The 18,220-nt window shown below is 23.8% G+C and overlaps 6 protein-coding genes across 6 annotated transcripts; 4 read left to right on the top strand and 2 right to left on the bottom strand.

Annotated features, from left to right (window-relative positions):
* Positions 1–596: 596 nt before the first annotated feature.
* LOC122853257 (zinc finger CCCH domain-containing protein 15 homolog) lies at positions 597–2,670 on the top strand. Its single transcript, XM_044153613.1, has 4 exons — positions 597–942; positions 1,074–1,278; positions 1,371–2,192; positions 2,268–2,670. Exons 1-4 carry the CDS (start codon positions 874–876, stop codon positions 2,366–2,368), a joined length of 1,197 nt encoding a protein of 398 aa, XP_044009548.1. The 5' UTR covers positions 597–873; the 3' UTR covers positions 2,369–2,670.
* Positions 2,671–3,116: 446 nt separating this feature from the next.
* On the top strand, positions 3,117–5,531 carry LOC122853267 (transmembrane protein 18). Its single transcript, XM_044153631.1, has 5 exons — positions 3,117–3,467; positions 4,054–4,171; positions 4,238–4,292; positions 4,375–4,468; positions 4,540–5,531. The coding sequence occupies exons 1-5, from the start codon at positions 3,405–3,407 to the stop codon at positions 4,699–4,701; spliced, it is 492 nt and encodes a 163-aa protein (XP_044009566.1). The 5' UTR covers positions 3,117–3,404; the 3' UTR covers positions 4,702–5,531.
* A 90-nt stretch (positions 5,532–5,621) lies between these two features.
* LOC122853265 lies at positions 5,622–6,399 on the bottom strand. Its single transcript, XM_044153629.1, has 2 exons — positions 6,317–6,399; positions 5,622–6,237 (listed from the first exon to the last, which is right to left on the bottom strand). Exons 1-2 carry the CDS (start codon positions 6,368–6,370, stop codon positions 5,647–5,649), a joined length of 645 nt encoding a protein of 214 aa, XP_044009564.1. The 5' UTR covers positions 6,371–6,399; the 3' UTR covers positions 5,622–5,646.
* A 1,400-nt stretch (positions 6,400–7,799) lies between these two features.
* On the top strand, positions 7,800–10,181 carry LOC122853238 (serine/threonine-protein phosphatase 4 regulatory subunit 2-A). Its single transcript, XM_044153585.1, has one exon. The coding sequence runs from the start codon at positions 8,109–8,111 to the stop codon at positions 9,981–9,983; it is 1,875 nt and encodes a 624-aa protein (XP_044009520.1). The 5' UTR covers positions 7,800–8,108; the 3' UTR covers positions 9,984–10,181.
* Positions 10,182–10,484: 303 nt separating this feature from the next.
* Positions 10,485–13,045, bottom strand: LOC122853236 (ATP-binding cassette sub-family B member 10, mitochondrial). Its single transcript, XM_044153583.1, has 3 exons — positions 12,374–13,045; positions 11,193–12,301; positions 10,485–11,125 (listed from the first exon to the last, which is right to left on the bottom strand). The coding sequence occupies exons 1-3, from the start codon at positions 12,942–12,944 to the stop codon at positions 10,865–10,867; spliced, it is 1,941 nt and encodes a 646-aa protein (XP_044009518.1). The 5' UTR covers positions 12,945–13,045; the 3' UTR covers positions 10,485–10,864.
* Positions 13,046–13,374: 329 nt separating this feature from the next.
* LOC122853263 (clavesin-1) lies at positions 13,375–18,214 on the top strand. Its single transcript, XM_044153627.1, has 6 exons — positions 13,375–13,468; positions 13,556–15,220; positions 16,147–16,487; positions 17,075–17,203; positions 17,283–17,517; positions 17,682–18,214. The coding sequence occupies exons 2-6, from the start codon at positions 15,097–15,099 to the stop codon at positions 17,708–17,710; spliced, it is 858 nt and encodes a 285-aa protein (XP_044009562.1). The 5' UTR covers positions 13,375–13,468; positions 13,556–15,096; the 3' UTR covers positions 17,711–18,214.
* The last annotated feature ends 6 nt before the right edge of the window (positions 18,215–18,220 follow it).

Below are 18,220 nucleotides of genomic sequence, written 5' to 3'. Positions count from 1 at the left end.
TCGTTATTTTTGTCAAGCAGATGTTTTAACAAGACGTTGGATTAATCAAGTCAAGACCTTCGACATTTTGCCCAGACCTGGTTCCTATAATTTATCAGAAATTAAAATTTAAAATTAAATTAAATTAAAATTAAATAAACATCATATTATATACTATAAATATTTTTAAACTTGAAATATATGTATTATTGACAATAAAAAGATCCTAATTATATCTTCACGAAAATTAAAATAATATTTACATACCATTGCTCCAATTTTTGGCACATCATTTAGCCTTTTTTTTTTTTGTTTTAGCTTCAATATCGACAATGCCCATTTTATTCGCGAAACGTACAAACTTTTATATCAATTTATTACACAATGTATCAACAACAAGTTTATCAATAAACCGAACAACAATTAACTATTTTTAATTAATTAAAACCGATAATAAACGACCGTAAAATCGCGTGCAAAAAAATTGAAGTTATTCATTTGTTTTTGTAAATAAAATTCAACGGTTGAACAATGACGTCACCAACAACAACTGCGCTGCCTATTGGTGAGAGTAAAAAAAAAAAAAATTTCGAAATAAAAAATAATTAATAAATACTACATCAAAAAATTTAAATAAACTCATTTTTCGATAGTAATAAAAATACCCTTATTACAAAAAAATTATTATCATTTATAAACAATTACTATAATTATTAATTAAAAAAAATAAATTGAGTCACAGCGCATGAGCATTCTGTTCCACTCTTGTGTTCCATAATACATTGTGTTGATTGTGTTGGTTTCTCGACACAGCCATAAAAAAAAAAGAGGTTATTAAAGTATTTTTAATTACATTAAAAATTAGCCACTTTAAATAATAAATAAATAATAAACATGCCACCTAAAAAAGCACCTGGACCCAGTAAAAAAACTGAAACTAAAAAAAAAGAAAAAGTTATCGAGGTATGTCAAAGTATGTTTATCATTATTGGAGATCAATGCTCAAGCACATGTTTCATCCATTTTTTATTGACACATAACATTAATATTTATTAAACAAAGCATAATAATAATTATAAATATATTATTTTTAGGATAAAACTTTTGGTCTTAAAAATAAAAAAGGTGGAAAACAACAAAAATTTATTCAGCAAGTAGAAAAACAGGTAAAATCTGGTGGACCAAATGGCAAGTCAATGGATCCAGCTGCCAAGAAATTGGAAAAAGAAAAAAAATTACAAGAAAAAAAAGAATTAGCATTACTATTTAAACCAGTACAATCACAAACAATTCCAAAAGGTTATTACTATCATAAAATTTTTTTGTTTGTTTTGACATATAATTATCAAAACATAAATATAAATAATAATTGTTATTGTTATTTTAATTAGGTACTGATCCAAAATCTGTTGTATGTGCATTCTTCAAGCAGGGACAATGTACAAAAGGTGATAAATGTAAATTTTCTCATGATTTAACAATTGAAAGAAAAGCAGAAAAACGTTCACTTTATTGTGACATGAGAGATGATGATGACAAGGAAGGTGATACAATGGATACTTGGGATGAAGCAAAATTAAAAGAAGTTGTTGAAAAAAAACATGGTGTTAGTGGTGATAATGCTGGTAGACCTGGTACTGATATAATATGTAGGCATTTTTTGGAAGCTGTTGAGAAATCAAAGTATGGATGGTTTTGGGAATGTCCATCTGGTACAAAATGTATTTATCGTCATGCATTACCACCTGGTTTTGTCTTGAAAAAAGATCAAAAAAAAGAAGATAAAAAAGATGAAATATCATTGGAAGATCTTATTGAAAGGGAGAGAGCAAATTTGGGACCAAATCAAACGAGAATAACACTTGAAACATTTTTATCATGGAAAAAACGTAAATTATCAGAGAAAAAAGATAAAGCAACAAAAGATGAAGAAAAAAAACGTAATGATTTTAAAGCTGGTAGACAAGTTGGTATATCTGGACGTGAAATGTTTTCATTTAATCCTGAACTTGCTGCTGGTGATATTGAAGATGGTGATGAAGCATTTGATACATATTTATTGGATGATGAAGATGCTGATGATGTTGAGTACAGAGAACTTGATATGGATAGACTTGCTATGGAAGCAAGTGAATTAGATTCAAATAACATTACAATTGCCAGTACTGATCGTTTAAAAAAACCAGTATCACAAACTAATGGAGAAGCATCTGGTAAGATTCATCATCAATTTAAATTTTATTATTTTGTTTATTTGATTAATCATTTAATTATTGTTTTTATTACAGTGGCTGTCATTGGTGAAGGTGCAGCTGCATTGGCAATTAATGAAAACCTCTTTACTGATGATCTAGATGATCTAGATGACGATCTAGACACGGAGGATTGATCTAAGCTTCGTCATAATTATCTTTTCTCTTAATCATCAAATTTATCAATTTTCAATCGAATATTGTCGACTGTTTTTGAATAATATTATTGATATTATTAAAAATCATTAGATACATTTAAATTTCAGTAGTCTTTATTAATTTAAAAATAAAAAAAGACTACAATTAAATTTGTTGTATCTTTTACAAGGTCTATCTTCAATTGCAAATATTAAAATTCATAAAATGGCTTATTTTTGTTTGTTTAAAATAAATCAAAATTTGTGAAATAAAATAAACACAATTTTTTGGAACAATTATATTTTTATCTTGAGTTTATTGACAAGTTATTTTGTAAATCAAGGAATTATTTTTTAATCCATCTATTTTTATCAACAAGATTAATTTTAATTACAGGTGCTCATTCATAATTTATAAATATTTTAATTGCCAAATTGATTGTAGCTAGATTAGATTTTAATCCTCAATTTTTGATAAATAAAATTATTCATTATTAAAATAGTGTTGATGAATATTATCAAGTTAATTATACATATATTTTTTTATAATAAATTATAACATCAAAATGAAATTTTTGCAAATGTAATTGAGTAAAATAAAATATTAATAATGTCATTGAATAACATGAATTTCGTGAATTAAAAAAAAATATATATTTTTTAAATATCAATGAGAGAATAAATAAATAATTTCCTGCATAAAATTAAAAATTGTCTGATGTAAAAAAATTATTATTAGCAAGAGTGAGCAAGAGACAGACAACGTGTCATCATCAAAACATGTCGGTATAAAATTTTTTAGTTCCAACAATCAACAGTGTAAAGAAGCCACTAAAATAATAAAAAAAAATTAACTTGATTTATATTTTTTTATAAAATTGCATGTGTGTAAATAAAATATTTATGTAAATTATTTACATGTGTATTCTCGTGTCTTAATTTATGCCGAAAATATATTTTTTTTTGTTTCATTTATGAGTAAAAAACACTGTATGATAGTTGTCTATGCAAATAATTTATTATTGTTGAAAATAACATGTCGACAAATAATTTGGAAAGCACCGATTTAATCGATGGTGTTTGGCCATTTATATTAACAGTAAGTTTATAATTATTATATAATTTAATTAACAATAATTGGTTGTTTAAAAATATATAAATTAAAAAATATTTGCAAATTTTTTTAAGGTTATGTTTTCATCTAGAATGATTGAATTTTATTAAATTTGTAAATAAACATATTGTTCTTTAACAATTGAATTTTGTTCTATTAATAATTGAACATTATTAAAAATAATATTTATTATAAATATTGAATTCATTTTATAATGTTATTTAAATTTTTAATATTTTTATGACGTTTTAAATGTTGTTGTTGATAAAATAACATGACATATTGTTGTCATGTTATTTTTATTCTATTTTTATTTTTTTATTAGTCATAGATAATTGTTATCTAAATAATGACAATTTGAATTTAAAATTTGTTTATTTTTTTTAAATATAATTAATGATATTTGTCGTTTACTGTTTTATTTTTTTTGTAATTATTTGGTCATATGCAAGTTAAAATTTCTTTCGTTGGTTTATCTTATCTCTTTATCAACGTCACAATGATAAAAATGATTATATTATTTTTATCTATAACAATCAAGTTTAAAATTATTAATTTTTTATTTATTTAGATTGACTGGAGGGATCCATGGCTTGCACTTTTGTTAGCTTTTCATGTTGCAATCACAATGACTGCATTTATGACAAGAAATCATGCAAACTTCCAGATATTATTATTCCTTGTTTTATGTGAGTATTTTTTAAACAATCAATTAATTAACTATAATAATTAACACGTTATTTTTTTTATTACAGTACTGTTAGTTTATTTTTCTGAAAATATAAATGAAATTGCTGCTAGTAATTGGTCGTGAGTATTTCTATTTTTTTTTCGATGTTAACAATTATAGTTAATGATTTGTTTTTAATAATAATATTACAATTTGTTGTAGAGCATTTTCAAAACAACAATATTTTGATTCAAAGGGATTATTTATTTCGATTGTATTTTCTGTACCAATATTAATGAACTGTATGATAATGGTGGTAAGTAGAATAATTTGTTTTTAATTTAATTTCGAAATATTATTAGACTAATAATTGGATTATTTAAACAGGCAAGTTGGTTGTATCAATCAAGTCAATTAATGACAAATTTAAAAAGAGCACAATTACGACAACAAGCTAAAAATCGTGTGGTTGAAGGTGAAATTGATAATAATTCTCAAATAAATACTACAAATACTACATCAAGAAAAGTAGCAACAAAAACAGACTAAATAAAATTATGAATAATCTAGTCAAATAAATGAAACGAAATCGAAATTTTTTATTACAAATAAAACTGTTAAATATTGAAAAAAAAGGTAGTTGATTATGATGATAGTATACTATCAAAAAAAAATATGCACGAATGAAAATATGAATGGATAATTGAATAAATGAGAAAAAAAAAAAATTATAATATTGATTAAATGATCACCAGGATATTAGAATCAATGAAAATAATATTAATTTTTTTAAAATTTAATTGAAAAAAAATATAGATCTATTTACAATGATTAAAATCGTTTTATTTATTAAAAAAAAAATGAATAAATAAAAGGAGGAATAAAATAATTATGTGACTTACTATTTATACAAAAAAAGTAGTAATTTTTGTTTTTTTTTGTTTTTTGTTTTGTAAGTTTTTCATAAATTTAAACGAAGAAAAAAAAAAATTATAAATGAAAAGTAACGTAATATTGATTCTAATCTGGAAAATAATTATCTCATTTATTTTTTAATACTAAATTTGTTTTTCTTGCCTGTTATTGTACACATTCCTGTGGTTCATCAACCTGGGTTTGTTATTATTTTCTAATATATGTATTTTTTTTATTCGCGTGTAATCAAAATATTATTTCTATAAGTTTTTTATGATTAATTATATTATCTTTTAGTTTATATTATTATTAAAAAGTACTTATATTACATCTTTTTATTTAATAATTATTATATTTTTCATTTGGAAGATTATCAACAACGAATTATTAAATCGTCTTCCCAAATAAATTTCTTGTAATTACATGTACTAAAAAATTTATGTAAATATACAATAATATAAATATATTTTTATACAAGCGTCTAATCAAAGAGCCCACTCACAAGATTTGTGCTTGCCCTTTTACACTTTTTGTGAGCACACTATCAGCCTGGACACTCATTCTTTTTTGTTATTTTTTTTAACTTATATGAACAGTAAAATACTGCGATTCATATTGTTTTGTATCAGGTATAAATGTAACGCCTACATGTAAAACTCGTTCTCGATTTTTTGATATATCTGCTGCTTTTTTGATAAATTCAACAGTGACACTTGTGTACTCAGCATAGAGATCTTCCATATCTGGTGAATTTTCAAGAACTTTCGTGACTGAATCATCAGTAATTTTAGCACTGCATGGTAACTTTAACTTTGTCAAATTTTTTAGCAATTTTATTGAAGAATCAGTGACGTTATTACTGCCGATCAATTCAAGAGTTTGTAAATTATTTATTTTTGAAATTGCAACTACACCATCATCACTTACCAATTCACAGGATATACATAGTATTTTTAATTGCACCATGACATTGGCAATAATATACAAACCGTTATCTGTAATTTGGTGAGTCGAAAGATTTAATTCCGTACAATCGTTCAATTTATTAATTCCTTTTAAAATGTGATTACTATAGTAAAGATCGTCACAATAGTGATTATGAATCAGGTTGAAAAACCAGACTATCCCAGCAACTTCAAATTTTTCCAGGGCCTTTAGCTCAGAAATCACCTACAATTATAGATAAGTATGTCAAGGATGAAAAGAATATTTTTTAATTTTTTTGTAATAGATATAAAATTTAACTTACACCATCAATTTCTGTCGGAAACTTATAGAAGCATCTGCCAGAGTAGGGATGCATACAATTTAACAGACTCAGGTGAGTCAATGTATTAGCAACGTTTCTCAATGAATTAATTAAAGTAACAGGTATCAAGAAATTTTCAAGATTTTTAAATATAATTGTTAATACTTTTAGCTTAGATAGACGTGTAAATGCATCGAATAATATATCATCGTCCATGTAGGTGAATTTCAAGCGAAGATTTACGAGGTTTGGACAAGAATTATTAATAACTGGCAGTATGTTACAATGATTATAAGCTGTCAAGTCTAGCTTTGTTAAATAACGACCACATTTATCTAACAGTGATATTAAAAAACTTAATTTTCGACGAGTTGTTGGATATTTCTCTAAACCGCGAGGATTCTCCTCAAATTGCCAATAAATTAATTCAACTTTTTTGACTTTAAACCCAACATAATCAAGAGCTTTTTTCCATCTTTTGCATACTAAAAAATTAAGTAAATACATATATATTAATTACCATTAATAAATAATTTTTACAACAAATAAAATTGATATTGTAATTATATCATACCCAATGCAAGTTTTGGTCTTTCACATGCTGACAAATACGTGAATATTTCAGCAAGGCAATCATCATTAACACAGTCAATTATTATATTTTTGGCATAAGAATGATCATTATGCTGATTGTCTATCTAAAAATAATAAATAATATATTTATATTTATAATAACAATAATGAAATATTTAATCTACGAGCATGTTTTGACTGCAGTTATACCTTTTCATTCTCTTCATTAAATAAACTTGTTGAAATTTGATTTGTAGCCTTATGTTTTTTTACAGGGATTTCTTCAACCTCTAGATCATCATTAGGATAATACATCTAAAAAGAATAATCAATATTTATATTTAATAACAATGATTTAATATTTAATCTACAAGCATGCGTTTCTAGCTAAAGTTATTTTAGACAAACCATTTTTTTTTCTAAGGAAGGTGCTGAACCATCATAATTTCTTTCAAAGATTTTTTTAAATTCTGATTTACTTAATATTTTGAGCTCAGCCATATTTGATAAAATTAAAATAGTATTCGCTATGATCAAGTTTTGATTTAATATTTTATTTTATTTATATATTATTATATTAAAACAGATCATAAGATCTTTAACAACAAGCTCTCTGTTGTTTACTGTTGTTTACCAAACGTCATAATAAACAATGAAAGATTCGAATCCACGTGGTATTGATAAACAAAAAGGAAAGTTGCCTCTGGTTGGTGAATTCACTAGTTGCCAATACGACAGTCGGCACTGTCGGCCCCCTTACTCAAAAAAAAAAAAGATATAAAAATTACAATATAAACGTACCTTTATCACTAGAAAAAACCAAACTTTATAGTGATATCTGGGGGAAATTGAACACCCCCCCAATATTGCAAATGGAGGGAGAGATGACCTTGTATGTGAGACCTGAGATTTGTGTGTTGGTTTGGTTGTTGTGTGTCATTGTGTGTGCTCCCCGGTGAAAATTTTACAGCCACGATTATTACTATATATTATTATTATCTAAAAAAAAAATTGACGTTAACATTCTATTAATAATAATAATAAACAAATAGATAAATAAATATAAAAATAAAAAAACATTTAACAATAACAACATAACCAATAATTGAATTTTTCGTTTGTAAAAAAAAAAAAATTGTAAATTGTAAACAAGCTAGTGTTATTTTTTTTGGGTTAATATATATAATATAAATTAAGATTAAAATAAACAACAAACAAAATGGAAAATCCAGAAGAGGTACTTCAAGCATTAGAAGAATTTCAAAAAATGCGACCAACAGAAATTCCACGTGAGTTGGATGAATATATAAATTTTGTTGCTAAAACAGGTGATTCAGTATATCAATGGCCATTAGTTAAGCCATTATTTCGTGAAAAACTTGTTCGCGTCATGACTGATTTTTATGAAAGTTGTCCAACACTTGATTTAGCATCAAGTCCAAATATTGAACACTTCAATTATGATATAATGAAATGTAATTTATTGGATTTACTTGAATCATTTGCAAATGCACCATTTACAATACAACGTTTATGTGAATTATTAACATCACCAAGAAAAGAATATAATCGTGTTGATAAATTTATGAGAGCAATTGAAAAAAATATACTAGTTGTATCAACAAGAGAACCAGGTAGAAGAAGTGAAAATGGTGATAGTTTACTTAATGGTTCAATTGATGAAGATATATCAATAAATCAACAACAACAATCACATGAAATTGAAATGGAAGCATGGGAAAAAGAATGCACAACATCATCAACAACAACAACAACATCAACAGCCACAACAACCACAACAACAACGACAATTGAATCAAGTAGTGATATTACATCATTATCAACTGAACAAGAACAAGATGTTAATATAACTGAAACAATTATTCAAACAAAAATAATAAATGAATCAAATGATGTTTGTCAAACTGTTATTCAAGATAAAATTAATGATGATATTTTAATATCAACAAGCCAAGAAATATTAACAACATCAACTGTGCTAACGGATTCTTCATTACCATCAATTATTACTGATTCAATTGTTTGTACAACTAGTGAAGTTGATAATATAACAGAAAATATTAATCAAGTTACTGAAATTGTTGGTGATGTTACAGAATCAATTATTAATGAAGATACAAATTCACAACCAATAACTGATAATGATACAAATGATAATGAAAAACTTCAAACAACATTTCATTCAAAAGATTTTACTGATAATGTAGATAATGAAAATGTTGCTGCTGTTATTAATGAAGATGAAAAAACAGATATTACTGAAGCAATTGTTGATGATAATTTAATTAACAAAGTTGTTGATGATGGAGCATTAGTAGTTACTGAAGAGACTGTGAAAAATCAATTGAATGAATTATCTTCAAATGTAGCTGATGAAAATGAAGGCATAACAAAAGTAAGTTGTTCAGTAATAACAACACATCATGAAAATAAAATTGAGCAAGAAATAATTAAGTCTGATGATGATAAAGATGAAATTATTACTAATGATAAAGATGAAGAATTAAAAACAGAAGAAACAACAATAGTAAAATGTGTAGAAGAAACAACAGTAGTTGAAAGTAGTCTAGAAGTAACAACTACTTGTGAAACATCTGAAACAGTTGATAATGAGCTGAAAAATAATGAAGTTGAAAAACAAGCAACTGATGTATCAAAGCCACCAATAATTGAAGAACCAGTTAGTGAAGAAATAGATAAAAAAGAAGAAGATAATCAAATTAAAGAAGAAAAAAATATTGTTATCCAAGAAGCCATGGATGATGATGCTAAAGTAACAAATAGTACTGTACCAGAACCAATACCAATTGTTGAAGAACCAAAAGATGAAACATCTTCATCGAGTGGTGGTGAATATACTGCGGCTGTTGTTGAGACTGTTGATGAAAGTACAATCTCTGAATCAAATAAACAAGATGCATCAATTGATGATACATCAGTCACAACAAATATTGAGATTGTAGAAAAAAATCAACCAACAGAATCAATGGAAATTGACAATGATGAATCAATGTCTGTATGTCAAAATGATGAACCAATGGAAGAAGAATCTTCCTATCAAACAAGGAGTTAATATATTTTTAAATTTTAATCACTTAAAAATTAATCATTTAAATAATCCATCATTTTTTTTTTAAATTACAAAATATTTTTTTTTTTCGTCTTGAATTTTATTTTAGCATATATTAAATTGTATTAAATAATACCTTTTTTTTTTAAAAAAAAAATTAATTTTCTTTTTTTATTTACTCCGTTATCATTTGGCTATAAAACACTCAGTTTTTTTTTTTTTTTTTTTTTAATTTAAAAACTAGATCAAATTAAGGAAAAAGAGATTAAATTTTTTTTGCAGCTAAAAAAAAATTTGATAATAAATAACGGAGGATGGTTTTTTTTTCTTTTAAATAAACTATGAAATAAAAATAAATAACACTGCCTGTTCAAAATAAAGATAATTTAAAAAAACCAGAATTTATAAATAAATGTACTGAAACAAAAAAAAAAAAACTCAAAATTATTAACAACAAAATTAAAAACTTTGTGTGTGTAATTAAAAAAAAAAAAAACAATAATATAATTATAATAATTTATGACTGAAATGTTCAATTGTTCAATCGTCTAATTTTCATTGTAAAAAATTTTTCTCGTTCGTAATTTGTTAGTAAAAAATTTAAACAGTAAAAAATAAAATAATTTACGGGAAAATGAACATACTAGTTCTAGGTTTTAACTATGTTGAATGAGTGAAATTAAAAAAAAAAAAAAAACAATTCTGTAGATCTAAAGATCAATAATTTAAGACAGCTGTATATATTATTTTTTAGCAAAATATATGCAGAAAAAATAAAACATATTAATTTATTTTCCACTAATTACCTCAAAATAAAAATAATAAAATCTTGGATAATTTTTGATAACATATTAATGCTTAATTTTAAATATGACATAAAAATTTTAACTGAAAGTTTGATGTTTGACTAATTTTTTAAATATTCCATTATCAAGTTGCATTAATTCATTGTAATTTCCAGTTTCAACAACTTGTCCCTGATCAAGAACAGCAATTTTATCTGAATTTTTAATTGTACTTAAACGATGAGCAATTGTTAAAACAGTTCGTCCTTGTGTTGCTCGTTCCAATGCATCTTGCACATAGCTTTCACTCTCTGCATCAAGAGCACTTGTTGCTTCATCCAGGATTAATATTTTTGGATTCTAAAATTACCAATAAACAATACAATTAATTTATCATCAAAACAAATTTATTTAATTTTATTTTTACCTTTATAAGTGCTCGTGCAATTGCAACTCTTTGTCGTTGTCCACCACTAAGTGTAATACCTCGTTCACCAACAACTGTATCAAGACCATTAGTCATACGTTCAGTAAATTCCAAAACATTTGATAATTTAGCAGCATCAATTATTTGACTTTCAGTTGCATCATTTATACCATAACTAATATTTTCTCTTATTGTACCATTAAACAACACAGGCTCTTGTGATACAAATCCAATTTGTGATTTAACCCATGCTGGATCAAGTTCTTTTAAATCATAATCATCAAGTTTAATACAACCAGAATTTGGATCATACAAACGTAAAAGTAACAATGCAATTGTTGATTTTCCTGATCCTGATTGACCAACAATAGCATTAACTGATGATGAATTTAATTGTAATGAAAAATTTTTTAATATTGAACAATTATCTCTTGATGGATATGAATAATAAATATTATTAAATGACACTTTTCCAGTTAATTTATGATCCAATATTTTACCACCATTTATTGGAATTTTTGGCTGACGATCAATAAATTCAAATAGTCTTGTACTAGCACCAAGTGCTTTACTCATATCAGCATAAAAATTTGATATACCAGTTATTGAAATTCCAGTATATGCAGCATATAATAAAAATGCACTTAAACTACCAACAGTTATTGTTGAATCAGATATCATAACACCACCATAATATAACACACTTAATATCATTGCATTACCACAAAAACCAGTTAAACCAAAAAATATACCACGATATAAACTTTCTTTATAACAAATTGTTAATAGTTGATTAAGTTTTGTTTCATAATTTTTAATTTCATTAATTTCTTGTGCAAATGCTTTAACTGTTCTTATATTTGATATTTTTTCTTCAGCAGTTGTATTTAATTGTGCTAAACCATTTTGTACATCTTTTGATATTTTTTTAATAAAACGTCCATAATATACAGCAATTATTGTTATTGGTGGTACAATTGATAAACCAACAACAGCTAATTCTGGTGATGCATATAGCATCATTGATACACCACCAATTGTCATTATTCCACTTCTAAGACCATCTGAAATACTTGTTGTTACTGCTGAGCTAACAAGTTGTGCATCACCTGAATTAAAAAATAATATAATTAATCAATTAATTAAGAAAATATAGAAAAGATTTGATTTAAAGAAATTACCAGTTAATCTTCCAACAATTTCTCCAGTACTGACTTTATCAAACATTGCTGTTTCTTGATTAAGAATTGCTGTATATGCTTTTTTTCTTAATGATTGTGTTATTCTATGTCCAGATGTTGACATACAATATATTCTTCCAAAATTACATAATGCACCAATGACAAATATACCAAGTAATGCTATACCAAGATTTTTTAAATTTTCTCTTGATTTTTCTTTATTTTCAGTATAAATTATGTCAATTAATTTACCTATTGAAAATGGTACAGCCATTGTAACAGCTGATGATATTATTAAAAATATTATTGCTCCAGTTAAATTCCATTTTTCTGGTTTAGCTAATGATAGTAATCTTTTTATTTCTGTTTTATTTGTTACTATTTTTATATTTTTTATTTTACTTGATTGATTACGTATTATTGATGTTAATAATGGCTTTAATTTTGGTGCTCTTTTATTTGTATTATTTATAAATTTCCAAGTATGTAATTTACATGTTTTATTTAAGTCCAATTTTATTATTAAATTTTTTAAATTTTTACAGCTATTTAATTTCCAAAGTATTGACATTATTAATTTTTTTTAAACAGCAGTATTAACATTGGAATAATAAATTTATTTATTTCAATTTTTGATTGTTATTAATTAACATTATTAAATAATCATCTTGCCTGCAATAATAATTATTATTAAATTTATAATAAGCAAAATATTTATTAATTTACAATCAACAATGTCCATGTTGATTGTTGGAATTTACAACTTACTCAGATAATTAAATATTTTTATTGTATCAAGTTAATTATCAAGCACAATTTTATTAATTAATTAAATGCAATTAATCATTTAATAAATACACTTTAATATAATTTTACTGGACAATTGTGCTTGTGTGTTTTTTATTTTGATATAATTTTTTTTTACTATGATGGAAAAGTTAGGTTAGAATGATTTGCTAGAAATCTAGAATAATAATAAAATGTCATGATGCCATTTGGAGAGGATACAATTGTTTTTTACATTTTGCAATTTGCAATAAATAAATATTTACATTGCAAATAAAGAAAATTAATTTTTCAAATTACTACAGATAGGTATATGTCATTTTTAATTTATAAAAAACAATAAAATATAATTTTTTCTTTCATTTTTTATTACAGGTGATGTTTTTTTTTTTCCAGGGTTTTGTTCATTTCATTAACGTAATTGCAATATTGCATTTGTGTGTGATTGCATATTGAACATTGCGGAAGTCTTTTGTTTGTTTTGGTTGTAAAAAAAAATATCTAAAGAGGTAAGAGTTTTATTATTATTATGAAAATAAAAATTAACAAAATAACACTTGAGTGTGAGTAATCATGATAAGATGTTTATTAAAATGTTGATATCATTTTTATCTGATAAAAAATAATTTCATTAGATTAATAGTCATTTAAAAATTTAGGTGATTGTTATACAAGTTATTTTTTTTCTTTTCACGTGGCTCTGCAATTTTATTTCATAGTAATGTGATGATATTTCTATTATTATTTTTTGTTTAAATACTTGCACATTGATCTTAATTTGCAAATTAATTTTTTTTTGTTGTAAGAATACTTGGATTTTTTATTTTAAATACGTTGATGTGTAAAGAAAATAATTGCAAAGATGAAATCATATTTTAATTAACTGCTTATGACTATTAAAAAATTGAAAATATTATTTTACAATTAAATTTAATAACAATTAATTAAATTAAAAAAACAGATTGAAATGATTGTTCATTATCAATTTTTAAAAGATAAGATATATAATTTATTTTTTGAACGTGACCAAATATAAAAAACCACAATTATTTATATATTTATTTACCAAATAAAACAAAGTTGACTCAATCACAGGAAATTCGAAATAAATTCTTTGTTTAATTGTCAATGCGAGGAAAAATAAATAAAGTATCAAGCAAATTGTTCAGTATGATAAATAAATTTATAACAGAAACACTTGTTAAAAAAAAAACATACGTATTGTTTATTTATTGTTAAAAAAATATAAATTAATAGAAATAATTTTGCCTGATTTTTATTAAAAAAAAGAAAAGCTGTTTTACGTATAATTAGTTTAAAAAAAAAACACAAGTGTTTGTAAATTTTATTTTAAATAAAAACATATAAAGTGTTATTATTTCAAAAAATATTTATATATATTTGAAAAAAAAAAACGAGTGTTTAATTGATAAAAAAAATTAAAATATATTTCATTGAAAAATAAATGATAAAATTGAGAAATGAATTTTTTTTTTGATGACACATACCTCATCAGATAAATGTTTCAATAAAGTAAAACGAAAAAAGAAAAAAAAAAAAATACAGTTCAAGTTGGTGGTTACAAGAGCAACGTTTGATAATAACTTAAATGCTAAAGTTTTTGATTATTTTATTATCAATATCATTTTTATGACGATTATTGTTTTATATATATGTATAATACAAAAAAAATATATATTCCCCCATTGCCATATATAAATCCCTGAGATCCGATTGGACTTTGAAGTGGTCAAAGATTGGATGGAGATGGTTTCTTAACAAGAGCTTCCCCAAAAGATCAACTCACACCAGATATCTCGCGAACGTCTAACTGCAAGGGTCGTTAATACCTTTCAACAATAAACAATTGATTTTGTTTTTTGTTTTTTTTTTTTGTTTCTTTTTTATTTACTTTATACTTTTTTTGAGTATTAATTATGTCTTTTGAACTTAATGATGCACCACTTGATGAAGAAACTAAAGAATTAGCTGAAAAGGAACTTCGGGAAACACCTGAAAATGTTAAAAATGGAATTGAAGCACTTAGAAAACTTCTTGAGGGTAAGTTTTTATTTTTATTTTTTTAAATATTGAATTAATTAAATAACATGTTAAATTTTATAAAAATTTATTTATATTATTTTCATTAATTAAATAATTAAATCATAAAAATTAACACTTTTTTTTGACTAAAAAATTTGATTTTCTAAACTCTTTAAAAATTAAAATTAAAAATATTTATAAAATAATTTATTTGTAAATTTGTTTATCCATTAATTTAGATTTTTTTTTCATTAAAATTTATTATAATTTATAATTATAACATTAAAAATTAATAATTAATTGACAAATAATTTAAAAACTTATTTTTTTTATATATTTTTTCTATTTTTAAAACAAATGATGAAAAAAAAAAAAAGAAAAATTATACTTTAATCTTTATAATTTGCAACATAATGATATCAATTTTATTTATTAAATTAATGAAAATAATATGATGCATGTCAATTTAAATAAATAATGTCATGTTGAAAACAAGAATAAAATAATCTCATTATTTATTTATATATTTTCGAAAATCATTTTAAATTGACAAAAAAAAATTAAAGGGTCTTCAAATTTATCATAGCAGCAGGTTATCAGTTTAAAGGTCACACGCAAATAATCTTACGTAAAATTAACAGATTAAAATATTAATGGAATAATTTACATGAAGCATACTGAACTCTTTATGATTACAAAAAAATATAATTTCGATGACGAAAAAAAATAATAATAATTCACCAACTTTTTTAAAAAAAATTATGATAAATTTGAGATAACAAAACAATTGAGATTACACATTTATAAACTGACAAATAGGTCAAAGATCATTATTGTTTTTTGTTGAATTAAAAAACTATTATCATGATAAAATTTAATGTGAAAAAAAAAATGTTTATAATAGATTGAACAATTGCTTATTTTTTATTTAAATTTTTTTTCAGAATGTTCAACTTTGTACTTCAGAACAGATGATGAATTTCTCAAGATATTTTTACGTCCATGTAAATATTATCCTGAAAGTGCATTTGCTCTTATGCAGCGTATTGCAGATTTCAAAGTTAAAAATGCAGCATTGCTTGATAATTTAATGCCAATTGATGAAAAAACAGCAATATTTGAAAATAATGTTGTTAATGTATTGAAAGATCGTGATCATAAAAAACGTCGTGTACTTATTGTTAATGCTGGAAAATCTTGGGATCCAAGTAAAGTTAGTTCAGATCAAATGTTTAGAATATTTTATCTTGTTCATCAAGCAGCACTTATGGAATTGGAAACACAGGTAAAATTAAAAAATAATTTACTGTTAATGCATGATAATTAGATACATAAAAATTATATTCTTTTGTTTTATATTTGAGATGAACAAAACAAGTGAACTTTGCACATCACTGATAACAAAATAATATGCTATCATTTACAGTGGGTGGGCATACTCATGCACTCACTGCAAAGTTCAATATAGTTGCAATTATTTAGTCTAACTTTATAGATTTTTCATATCAAATATTCATCAAGTACCAAATTATTATTATCATTATGTAATTTATTGATAATATTATCCTTTTATTTTTAATTATATTGATAAGCTTAAAAAATAACGTTCAGTTAAATCAAATTTTAAATTATTTTTCTTTGATTATAATGATGATAATAAATCTGATTTTATGTAATTTTTTTTTGTTGTTTATGAGAAGCATTTTGATAAGAATGACATATCGATAAGTTGCATAAGTTAATCTTATTTTTTTCGATTGAATTTTAGTAGATTAAAATGATGAAAAAAAAATATTTTACAAATTTTTTTCGATTTAAAAAAAAAGACTATTTCGATTAATTAATTATTAATTTTATTGATTGTAATTTTAGGTACGAGGTGTTGTTGTAATTATGGATTTCGATGGACTTTCCATGAAGCAAGTGATGGCCCTCAGTCCATCTTTTAGCATGCGGCTCTTGACATTTATACAAGATGCAATGCCACTTAGATTAAAAGAGGTATACTTGAATATAAATTAAAAATCATTGACAAAAAAAATTAAATAGTTGCTGATTTATATTTTTATTTAAATTACAGGTGCATTTTGTTAAACAACCATTTCTCTTTGATATTGTCTGGAGAATGTTCAAACCTTTCACCCGTGAAAAATTGAGAAAACGTATGTTTTTCCATGGATCTAAAATGAGCTCTCTTCATGCTCATATGGCACCAAGTCATTTACCAAAAAATTATGGTGGACAACTTCCTGAAATTGATTACACTGCAGCTGATTGGTTTCCAACAATTTTAAAATGCAACGATCGTATTGAAGGTAATTCAATTTTTATCTTTAAAATTTAAAAAATATCAATCAACTTGAATCACTTTTTATTCGAGTAATTAATAATATCACTCAAAATAATTGTAGAAATTTGTATACATTACGAAGAATTCAAAGCTTCTTTATTAATATTTATTTCAATTTTTTTTTTTTAGAATGGAATACATTTGGAATTCGAAAATAGGCTGTGAATAAAATTGGCTTCATATTAAAAATAACACCGAAAATAATTCCAAATTTCATACATGCTGGATATCAAAAAAAAAAGCAATAATAATCTAAAAAAATTATATAAACTATAAAAAAGAATTTAACAAAAATATTAAAACTAAAAAAATCTTATTTTTTTTATAAATATTTTTTTAATAAATTGTTCAATTTATAAAATTTTTAAATTTTTAAAATTATACTTTTGTTGATATTTAAAATATATATTTGTGATTAAATATGTATATAATATATATATATTGAAAAATAATTTAATAAACATTAAAAAGTACCAGATTTAATTGATGAATAAAAATTAATTTAATCCTTACATCTCAACTCATAATTAATCATGAAAAATAATTATTTTTCGAAATGAATTTATTGTCTATTTATTTCGAAAAAAACATGACATATTTATTTACCTGGATGTGATGTAATAATGTTACAAAGAATAAAGCTTAAAAATTATTTAAAGAAAGTTATA

The sequence above is a fragment of the Aphidius gifuensis genome, linkage group LG3 (genome assembly GCF_014905175.1).
Source record: "Aphidius gifuensis isolate YNYX2018 linkage group LG3, ASM1490517v1, whole genome shotgun sequence".
NCBI classification, from domain to species: Eukaryota; Metazoa; Arthropoda; class Insecta; order Hymenoptera; family Braconidae; genus Aphidius; species Aphidius gifuensis.
The sequence above is the reverse complement of the archived record's forward strand: the minus strand, read 5'-3'. Positions and strand labels throughout refer to the sequence as shown.

Coding starts and splice junctions, on each gene's coding strand:
- LOC122853236 (XM_044153583.1), bottom strand. CDS start 12,944: ATGTCAATACTTTGGAAATTAAATAGCTGTAAAAATTTAAAAAATTTA. Junction 12,302..12,373: donor AATTGTTGGAAGATTAACTG/GTAATTTCTTTA, acceptor TTTTTAATTCAG/GTGATGCACAACTTGTTAGC. Junction 11,126..11,192: donor TTGCACGAGCACTTATAAAG/GTAAAAATAAAA, acceptor TGGTAATTTTAG/AATCCAAAAATATTAATCCT.
- LOC122853257 (XM_044153613.1), top strand. CDS start 874: ATGCCACCTAAAAAAGCACCTGGACCCAGTAAAAAAACTGAAACTAAA. Junction 943..1,073: donor AAAAAGAAAAAGTTATCGAG/GTATGTCAAAGT, acceptor TATTATTTTTAG/GATAAAACTTTTGGTCTTAA. Junction 1,279..1,370: donor ATCACAAACAATTCCAAAAG/GTTATTACTATC, acceptor TATTTTAATTAG/GTACTGATCCAAAATCTGTT.
- LOC122853267 (XM_044153631.1), top strand. CDS start 3,405: ATGTCGACAAATAATTTGGAAAGCACCGATTTAATCGATGGTGTTTGG. Junction 3,468..4,053: donor TTTGGCCATTTATATTAACA/GTAAGTTTATAA, acceptor TTATTTATTTAG/ATTGACTGGAGGGATCCATG. Junction 4,172..4,237: donor ATTATTATTCCTTGTTTTAT/GTGAGTATTTTT, acceptor TTTTTATTACAG/TACTGTTAGTTTATTTTTCT.
- LOC122853263 (XM_044153627.1), top strand. CDS start 15,097: ATGTCTTTTGAACTTAATGATGCACCACTTGATGAAGAAACTAAAGAA. Junction 15,221..16,146: donor ACTTAGAAAACTTCTTGAGG/GTAAGTTTTTAT, acceptor ATTTTTTTTCAG/AATGTTCAACTTTGTACTTC. Junction 16,488..17,074: donor TTATGGAATTGGAAACACAG/GTAAAATTAAAA, acceptor TTGTAATTTTAG/GTACGAGGTGTTGTTGTAAT.
- LOC122853238 (XM_044153585.1), top strand. CDS start 8,109: ATGGAAAATCCAGAAGAGGTACTTCAAGCATTAGAAGAATTTCAAAAA.
- LOC122853265 (XM_044153629.1), bottom strand. CDS start 6,370: ATGCATCCCTACTCTGGCAGATGCTTCTATAAGTTTCCGACAGAAATT. Junction 6,238..6,316: donor TTCCGACAGAAATTGATGGT/GTAAGTTAAATT, acceptor CTATAATTGTAG/GTGATTTCTGAGCTAAAGGC.